At 42.4% G+C, this 10,590-nt stretch overlaps 1 protein-coding gene across 1 annotated transcript in view; it reads right to left on the bottom strand.

Moving 5' to 3' along the window:
* Positions 1 to 4,250: 4,250 nt before the first annotated feature.
* The window catches only part of LOC147701380 (uncharacterized), a 70,710-nt gene continuing 64,370 nt past the window's right edge, over positions 4,251 to 10,590 (bottom strand). The window contains exons 3-4 of the mRNA XM_086929341.1: positions 9,675 to 9,912; positions 4,251 to 4,399 (exon numbers count right to left, since the gene is read on the bottom strand). Of these exons, the coding sequence (XP_086785467.1) occupies positions 4,251 to 4,399; positions 9,675 to 9,912 (387 nt within the window). The remainder of the gene's footprint in view (positions 4,400 to 9,674; positions 9,913 to 10,590) is intronic.

Here is a 10,590-nt window from a genome sequence, read left to right as displayed (position 1 = left end):
GCTCTTGTATCTCCCCCTTCTTTGCCTTCTTCCACTCCTAGCAGTCTTATGTTATTTCTCCTCTGGCGATTTTCAAAATCTTCCAACTTCCATAGTATGTCAGATTCAGTTTTCCCCTGGGTCTGCCTGAATTCCTGAATCTCTACCATCTCATCCTCTATTTTGCCAGTTCTCTGTTCTACCTCTGTCAATCTGCCTGTTACTTCAGAATACATTTCCTGTACTTTGTGGAGAGATTTCTGTATTTTTTTATTGGCCCGCTTGGCTCTTTGGCTTTCCAACCGGGCTTCTCCTTGTATTTGTTTCATTGTAGCGAGTAAAAGATCGAATTTATCCTTGTACGGGTCAACATCTGCCCCCTCCGGCATTTTAGATATGTCTTTTTGCGGCATCGTTCCTCTCTTGCTATTGCTCTTGCTCTTGCTCTTACTCTTGCTCTTACTATTGCTTACTCGAGATCTTCCTCGAGGATTCCCCTAGCCTTATGAGTTTTACTTTTAATTTTAGGTTTCAAGTTACTTTCTTCTTTCATCTTCTCTGAACGTAGGGAACCAGATTCGGACTCTTGGGAATCACTCAGTGAAGAGTTCTCCGATTCTACAGAAGAAGTAAATGGTGATTCCGTCCCCTCTTCCTCCTCCTCTTCTACCTCTTCCTCCTCCTCCTCCTCCTCCTCGTCCTCCTCCTCCTCATCATCCAATAACTCATTGTAAACACCATCATCGCTATCCAGTGACTTTTTAGTAGAGGGCAAAGGTTTAGCTTGACACTTGCCCCTGCCCCGGTCCTTACCCTTATCCTTAGGATTGCTCCTTGGTTGAATACTAGTGCTTTCTTATCTCCAGCTACTGCGTACTGCTGTTTGAATGTGATTGACAAACATGCATGATATGTAGGATAGAAAAGTTTAGTTTTGAGATTGAATGATGATGATCTGAAGAATACGTTTCCATCTAATACAGTATTACAGATGAGAACAGACACATGGTGCAATGGAGGCATTGCATTCACACAGCATTGGTTCCATGATGTGGGTATATTGTTAGGTACTTAGGGGCATCTTTACTAGCCCCTGTCCCCATCCCAGTTTCACTTTCCACAAAGTAGTGCAGGAGATTTGTGCTTTGTCTTATTTAGAAGGCAGAGTCAAGCCACTTTAGATGTATTAACACTGTCTTGCACATTAGGGACAACACTACGCTATACTTTGCATACAAGTGTAGGGCAATGGATGTTATGATGGGTGTTCCACCACAACAGCGCAAGAATTTAACACAGAAACATATTTTATTATTATCAATCCTACACTCTTTCTCTTCTTACAACAAGGGGGCGTAAGTCACCTTAGGAAATATATTGAGGGCTCTGTCTTTACATGTGTCATGGGATGACACTGGTCAAAACATCCATTGCCCACCTCATTGACAATAAGTATAGGTTCAAAGTCTGCCTTGTTTGCAAGGCAAGGTTGAAACAATTCATGTGGCTTGACAGTGACTTGAGTATTGTTCCAAGTCCCAACCCCCATCCTGAACATAGGGAACATAAGTTGCAGCAACAATATTGTCTTGGAGACCTGAGGCATTCGCTGATTCACACATGCCCTCTCATCTAACTGTCTATCAGGGACAGAAGCTCAGCAGGAACAATTTCAGAAAAGGAAGACACTCTGCATTTTTCGTGCTGACTTTACTGCTTAGGCATTTATTTACGAGTACCTTTCAGGAGTTGAAAGACTGGGCCAGTTCTTTTGACAGCAACCCCCACATTGTGTACATAGCCAGTGGAGGGCCAGACAGAGTCCTTGAGGGTTAACCTGGCCAGAGACAAGTTGAGGAGCAAGACAACTTCAGTCAGGAGGCTGATTGGAGTGCTATTGGGTGTCAATGGCCACCATGGCAGCCCATTGAAAGTCCAAGGTGAATGTAGCAGAGTCAATCTGAGGACAGTGATAGAAGATGTTCCGAGGCATGATGGTAAGTCCAAGGCTAAGCAGAAACTATCCATTTGACACAGATGAACGCTACTGCTGCCTTCTACTTAAGAATGTTGTTTCATGAGCTACTTCTTCACCTTTGAGCAAGGCTCAGTACATACTTCCGACCCCATCATCTGTGGGCATCTTTAACAACATTTGAGCATGGTAAAGTTGAAACGCCCACGCGTAGATTTGTATATCAGGAGCTGCCTTCTCCTTGTGACCCCTGAGCTACTTCCATGCAATCCTTGGAATATGTTTATCCCAAATAAAAGACGTTATATCTCCCTGTAACATAGATATGGCTAACGGATAAAAAAAGAGAGAAATAGTATTGAATAAAAACGACACTTTAGGTAGGATAGTATTCTTAACTAATTTAACTCGCCCCAACAAAGATAAAGGAAGATGTGACCAAGATTGCATGAGTCTACAACATTCCTTCGCGACAGCAGCGAAATTGGTTATGGCAATTTTGTTAATGTCCTTGACAATATTCAGTCCCAGATAGCTCAAGCTTGGAGAAAGCTGAAACTCTGTGCCACAATCTCTGTCATTCCAAACCATTCCCTCGGTCTTTGAGGCATTGACCTCATATCCAGATATTTCCCCAAACTCTAAAGCCAACTTAATAGCTGCTGGAAAAGCTGTACTTATGTCTGAGTAAAATATCAAAATATCGTCGGCGTACATAGCCACTTTACTTTCCCAACCCTCATATATACAAATGACTTAATAGACTCATCCTCCCTCAAAAGCTGGGCGAAGGGTTCTATGTTCTCCTTCAAAGGTGAAGGAGTAGCTCAGTCAGGTTTTTTGTTCGAATTCGGAGATCCGAAGTTCTTTAAAAAAATCAAATTAAAGGTATTACAGGGGATGGCAAAAATGTGGGCTAAGATGAGGATCTCAATAAAGCTTGGATATCTCTCTAGTTGGGCCCCGTTGTGGGGATCACCTGGGAACCCTGAGTGGCTGGAAGATAGTCTAGCTGCTCCTTTGCGGGATGCAGGGCTGGAGGTATGGGGAGATATATTTGTGGAAGGATGCCTGTTGCAATGGGAAGTCTTAAAAGGGAAGATAGGATCAAACCGTTCCAAATTTAAGTATATTCAGATTGCTAGCTGGGCACACTCCAATACCTCACAAGCCTCATCATAAATAAAGCTCCAGTCGAGGGTGGCAACCAGCTTAAGACTCTCCTTTTGGATAAACCACCTGGCAAAAAGTCGATATCTTTATGGTATAAATTGATACAAGAGGAGTCTGACGGGGAATTTCAGCTACCTGAGTTGTTGTGGGGCCCTTCCCTTGTATGTCGTAACTTACAAGACCGGTGGTTTGCATCATTCAAGGTCCTGTGGGATATTGTAAAGCCCGCATGGTTGCGTAGGAATCACCTTTATACACTTCACAGAGCATATTATTCGCCACAAAGGTTGACAAAAGTTGTCCTGGGCTCCTCGGTAGCGTGTGCCAGATGTGGTTTAATAGCTGCCTCTGATGCCCATATGTTCTTTGAATGCCCCTTTGTATCAGCTTTCAGGAACTCTATCAGAAATCTACTCACGTCATCTTTGGGTCTTCAAATTTCGATTGATCACCCTCTTGCAATTTTTGGGGTAACGGATGGAGCTCGGAGCCCGGTAAAGAACCTTCTCTTTTACTCCATCTATTGGCTAGAAGAGAGATCTGTAAAAGGTGAAAGGACCATCATCTACCTACACTTTTAGACTGGCGAGTCTCGGTCTTACAAGTTTCAAAGATTGACCGGGCAAGGTCTGGGAACCGAAATAAAAGATCTTTTTGGCATTTGCTTAAATGGAATTAACTGACCGGGTTTTTTTTGTTTTTCTTCCTCCTGGTCCAATGATTATGCTGCTGTAGTTTATTTCCCTTTTTTTGCCTATACTTAGGTTGGAATCCCGGGAATGATGGCAGAACTGTCCATGTTTATTTGGTTTCGATGAGCAGGTCTTGGAATGTGCTTCTTCTTGCTGAAGGGTGACGGAACAGTAACATTGTATAACCCTTTCCAGTTATATACTGAGACAGCGAAAAGGATCTGTTAGACCTTTTACATATGAAACCATGGTAAAAATTGATGACAAAAAAAAAGAATGTTATTTCATCCACATCTTCCTCTGATGTGTCAAGTGCCTCCCGAGAGGGTAATGGTGGATTGGCGGCAACACTGGGAGGCAGAGACACATCAGGAGGAAAGAGATAGATGCTGAAGGTGCATCAGTAGTCGTCTATGCCAACAGATGAGGCATCACTGCAGTGAAAATGAGCTGCAGGACTTGCAAGACTCCAGCAACATCTTGGGACAGGCGGCCATAGCAGCTAGGTGGAACTTCTGCTCCATGTTCTTCATGATTTTGAGCATTTCCTCCAACTGTTTGACAACATCACTGGTGCCACCTGTACAGGGCAGTTGTTGTTATCTCTAAGTGAGGACACCAGCGATGTCACCCATGCCATGCTGGAGGGCATTGAGCATACTGCGGTTGCTTCTGATGGCTTCTGGGTAGTCCCTAATGGGACTGAAGCACCCACAGATCACATCCAGTTTTTCCACCGAGCAGTCTAACCCCACCCACACCTGGTCTGCCATCTCATGGGATGTATGACGTTACAACGCATACTTTTACAACGCATACCTTTTCAACGCATTTTTTACAATGCAACATTCATTACAACGCATTCCATTACAACACATGCCATTACAACGAATTTTTAAAAACTACCTTTACAACGCATTCCACTTCAACGCATACTACCTTTACAACGCATACCATTACAACGCATACCATTACATTGCATGTATGGTAAGTATTGGATAGTGTAGGGGTAAAAATGACTATTCTAACTCCAGGTGGGTGCAACGGTAGGGTAAGTGTTGGATAGTGTAGGGGTAAAATTACTATTCTAACTCCAGGGGGTGTAACAGTAGGGTAAGTGTTGGATAGTGTAGGGGTAAAAATTACTATTCTAACTCCAGGGGGTGCAACAGTAGGGTAAGTGTAGGATAGTGTATGGGTACTATGCGTTGTGATGGTATGCCTTGTAATATTATGCGCTGTAATGACTGCGTTGTAATGACATGCGTTGTAGTGGTATGTCTTGTAGTGTCATGCGTTGTAATGGATGTGTTGTAATGGCATGCGATGTAATGGCTGTTGCGTTGTAAAAGTTTCGTTGAAGTGATAGTGCGTTGTAAAAGTTGCGTTGTAAAGGTTGTTTCCCATCTCATGCTGGACTCCTACCACACTACGTTAAAAATGTAACAGTGATCTTCAGAGTCCCGGTTGACAAATGTTGTGCCTGGTGGTACCTGTTATATGTTTTGTGCAGCAGATGGAGAGGCCATAACACTGCTGAGTGGTCCTGCAACCAGACATGGACAGCCTATGGTGTCGAGCAGCTCTGGGAGTGGGTCCCTGTCGAAGGTTGTGAGCTCTTCTTCATCTTCATCATTGAAGACTGGGACAGGCTGCCGACCAGGAGGTGATGTTGATAATGTAAAGGGCAGATACTGCCACATGTGTATGGCCACTTTGGTCAAGCATTTAAGCAGTTGACAATCAGAGTGCATGACGCTTTCCATTCTCTATTCTTACATGCTGCCCGGATTGCGCGCAGCTTACAACATCACTAATGTAACATTTAGGTTGATCATAGTTTCAGACAGTTTCCCTGCATGCCAACAGTGTATGCCACAGTGAGGGGCATACCTTTAGGATCCTGCTGCACCTGTTTCATCATCTGTTAAAAACTTCCTGTGTTGCCGGTTGATTCACCCTATTGACAATGCAGAATTAATCTAATTAATTTGTCTTACACTGCATTATGCATAAGTCACCCTTACTCAATCAAGTTTGCATATGAGTGTTAGTCACTATGGCCCACATGCATCATTGTAGGAATTTGCGATTCCTAAATTGTGAAAATTAAGGAATCGCAATTTAGGAATCGCAAATTCCTATGCATCAAAAAATCGCAAAAGTTTTTGCGATTTCCTAATTTTCCTTATTTGCGATTCCTTAATTGCGACTCACAAATAAGGAATCGCTTTACATTGATTCATGGGCCTAGAGGCCCATAGGAATCAATGGTAAGGCATTCTCATTTTGTGAATTCGCATCTAAGGAATCGCAAAATGAGAATGTCATGTAAGTACATTTTACTCACACACATGTCCCAAGGGCATGTATGTGTGTAAAATGTAAGTTTCAAAAATGCATTTGTTTGCATTTTTGAAACTTTTCGCAAATTACCATCAAGGTTCACTTCATGGTAATTTTCCCTTTCCTAATTGAGAATTCGCAAATTAAAATTAATCATGCATAGCATTTAAGAAATCGCAAAACTTGTGATTTCTTAAATGCTATCGCAATTCGAGAAATCGCAAAAAAATTGCGATTTCCTAAATTGCGATAAATGAAAAATAAATGATGCATCCCAAAAGTGATTTTGGAATCGCAAATGGCCAATTTTGCGATTCGCACCATTTGCGATTCCAAAATCGCTTGATGCATGTGCCCCTATGTGTTTGAGGTAGAAATTAGACTGCACCCCCATTGATGATGACAATGCCACTTATTTTGTAGTGTGTCATGAAGAGGACAATCATGCACTTGAAATCGAGATATAGTGATGTACACAATGAGATGAAAAGTAGTAGTAGTATTTCCCATACTCTGAGAAGTATCTATCAGCCAGATTCATAATTGTCCCGTTTTGGGAGTCCTTAATAGTGATTATTAAGGAATCGCTATTAAGGACTTGCAAAACGGGATTCATGTAGGAATCGCTAAATAAATTGCGATTCCTACACATTCCTTATTTGCGATTAGCAAATTGCTAATCGCAAATAAGGAATAACTCCCCATTCATTCCTATGGGCCTAAAAGCCCATAGGAATGAATAGGGAGTTACTCCTTATTTGCAATTAGCAATTTGCTAATCGCAAATAAGGATGCAATTTCAAGGGTGCCAGGGGTGTCCAAAGGACACCCTGTAGCACCCCTGAAATGAAAATGTAGACTGATGTTGCGCACACACATGTCCAAAGGACATGTGTGTGTGTGTAACATACAACTGAGAAAAATGCACAAAAGTGCATTTTTCTCAGTTTTCGCTATTTACCACAAAGTCAGACTTTGTGGTAAATAGCAGCCAAAAATAGCGAAATCGCAATTTTTCAAAGGTTCATGAATACCATTTAAGGAGTCTCAAATTGAGATTCCTTAAATGCGATCGCAATTTGAAAAATCGCAATTATTTGCGATTTTTCAAATTGCGTGTTCATGACCCATTGATGAATTCCAAATGCCCTTTTTGCGGGCGCAAACGGCCGATTTTAGCGATTCGCACCGTTTGCTTGATGAATCTAGCTGTATGTGTTTAAAGTAGGGCAACTCACATTGACACAGGTCAATCCAATTAACGGATATTGATGTGCAGGGAGGAACAACTTTTTGTTCATTGACAATCATTCCCTCTATTCAGACACCCTTGCACTTTGATGCAGTGGCAGTGGCAATGGTAATGTAATGTGAGCATGAGGACATAGGACTTTGAGGCAGGCTTCTGAGATTGGAGCCTTGTTCCACTGCAGACCTTTTTCACACCTCACAGGGATGGGCACATGGATGACACATTCTGTTTTGCTCAGGGTAATTGGATGCATTTGTTACTGGAAGGATTTTTATAGACTTCAATAGCAATGCATTTGTTCACTACCACTGTTGACTTTACCTATGGGCAAGATTCCCTTCATGTCGATGTGTCTTGGACATCCAAAACCAGGACTATGATGTCAATGACATACTGATAACTGAACACAAGAAGATACTTTTTTGTGGATAACTGCGTTTTGATGAATGATGTGAAGGCAACGTGTAGCAAAATGACATGCATTAGTGCCACATTATGAATGAGGCCCATTCTCATACTTCACTGAACATGCACGTGAAAGGGAATGTGTGTGTCTGGAAGCATACCAAACAGAACAGAGATTTTGTGATTTTAGAGATCACATTTCTACATGCTGAGGCCTTACACAGTACTTTTAAATGCATATCCCTTTTACTCAAAGGTAAACAGCACGTTGGCCATCCAGTATGTTAATGTTTGACAATATAGAACATGCATATAATTGACACAAGGTGCTTGCAATAGCAGCACAGCTTTTTATGTAGGCAACATGGGTGAGTCTACTTTAAAAGAGGGCCCTTCACCAGTTTTAGATGTAGGTATGTGTGCATCATTCATCTGCACAAATAAGAGCATCAGTTACGCCATTGTAATTGCTTGTGGCATACATCCAGGGCACTATTGCAACAGGAACATCATCAAGTTTTTGTTTACTGAGGGCAAGCATGCTTCACAATATTTACATGGCAATGTTGACCCACATGATGTGGATTGTAAATACCTTGTAGAGGAGACACACTTTAATTATGTACCTGTGGTCATAATACAAATCTGTAATGTAACGCAGCATCTGTCTTTTTGGATTGACATGGCGCTCAGCTACTTCTGTGAAGCGGGGCTCAGACTTATTTACTACATTACATTAACGCTTGAAATGTCAGCATGCACATGCAATTAATGTAGCTGTCTAACCCTATCTCAGACAATCTTTTACCATTATGCATGAGTGCCTGCTTTTGCACTAGTCAACTACATTGATCACCAATGTAGGTTGTGGTGCAGGACTGTGCCATATTGTTGTACATACAGTGCACCGCTGCGATTCAAAAGTGGTAGAGCGCTGTGTTGAGATAAGTGGGCTGACCCAACGCTCATTCACTTTGGGGAATATTTACAACCCCATATCAGTACACCAAAAGTAAGTCACTCTGATTGTCTTTCCTGTGGCAAATGTGTGCTTTGCCTTATTTACAATGCAGTGTTAATCCACAGAACGCAGCTTAACACTGCCTTGTATATGAGCCACGCTGGAAGGGGATGGCAATGTGTTTTGCAGTGGGCGCCTCACCTCAATGACCATTTCTTTTACTATGCCTCCTATTTACAAGGGCAGCAGTAATGGAGTCTACACCAAAATTAGGGTGAGGGAAAACATGGGGGCATATTTGAAAGCCATTTTAAGTGATGTTCCTGTAGTGTTAGGGGCATTGCCTTATTTACAAGGCAGAGTTAAGGCGCTTAATGTGGCTTAACGCTGCCTTGTAAATAAGGCACCCTTTTATGCTGTACTTAGCGTGAAGGAGAAGGGTAATGGGTGTTGCGGTGGGCGTTCCACCACAACACACATTGATTTTGACGCTGCCAATATGTTGCATCCCTGTGTTTCAGAATTGGAACATCAAGGTGTTGAGCCAGGGAGGCTAATGCAACATCCTGCCACTTCTCTGCTGAATATGCCCCTTTGCTTGTTAATGTCGGCCAGAGTAAGGAGACACATGAGTGGTCAATTGTCAATATATATCTATATATGTATATATGCATCTGGATTACAAGTCATTTACAAAACCATTATGTGTTCCTTATATGTATTCCACAGCTCCAGTTACCTGTGAATGTACCCCCAAGTACTTATGTATCCAGAATTTTGTCTGCAGACAGTGTGGTTGGGCACAGAGACATATTTAGAAGGACAGAAGCAACATTCTGCCCAACCACCCATCTGCCAGCCCCCAAACACATGTCCCTGGTTGTTACCTACCCTGTTGTTGATATAGATAGTCATATTCCGCACTATCCTGCATCCTCGACTCCAACCACTGACTTCTCACATATGACTGCGACACCTGTTCCTCCAAGGCATCTAGCTCCTCCTGTGGTGCTGGACTCCCACCTCCAGTCTGCCAATTGTTTGCCGGTTTCTGCTTAGTCTTGTGCTTGGCATCATGCCAGCGCGTCATGTAGTCGTTCACTGTCCTTTTGACTTCTGATACAATGGACTACCAAATAGAATGTATGGTCCCCAATGACACCATGGAGCTGACGAAAAGCTGGTGTTGATTCTCCGTCACCTCAGCAATCAGGATCTCATTTGCCTCCTGACTGAATCTTGTTTTCCTTTTTCTCTTCCCCTGGGACTATGGCTTTTTATCCTGGCTTTTAGGGGGGTTAGGAGGGTTGCTATCTCCTACTGAACTGGGTCCAGCCTGCTCAATTTTGCTTCCAGTTGGTTTTTTGTGTTTCGCAGGCTTTTTGTGGTTTATTTTTGCCACGAAACATGAAAAAAGTGACGTGGGGCTGACTAACATGAGTTTTCTTGACACTAACTGGCTGTCGCCTTTTTCACACTAGCAGCACATTTTTTGTCGCCGTGACGTTAGTCTTTTCAGCACAAATTGGTGCTGCGAGAAGATCCTATCGCCATTTAGTGACGCATTGTAAATACGTTGTTATCATTGAAAGTACTTTTGCCCTGAAAGGTATTTCCTTTACAGTGTTCCCAATGCAACTGAGGACTATTTCAACTCTTTTACACACTTGCAAAATCATGCATATTTACATATTTATAGTTCAATTGAGCACAAGTTCGGAAGTGCAGATAAATATGGGAGATGCATTGTAAGAGCTTTGGGGTGTTTACCAGTTTTCATGGATAATTGGCCTATGATCCCTCTTAG

The sequence above is a fragment of the Lissotriton vulgaris genome, chromosome 7 (assembly GCF_964263255.1).
Source record: "Lissotriton vulgaris chromosome 7, aLisVul1.2, whole genome shotgun sequence".
Taxonomy (NCBI): Eukaryota; Metazoa; Chordata; class Amphibia; order Caudata; family Salamandridae; genus Lissotriton; species Lissotriton vulgaris.
This window is presented reverse-complemented; position numbering and strand designations above follow the sequence as displayed.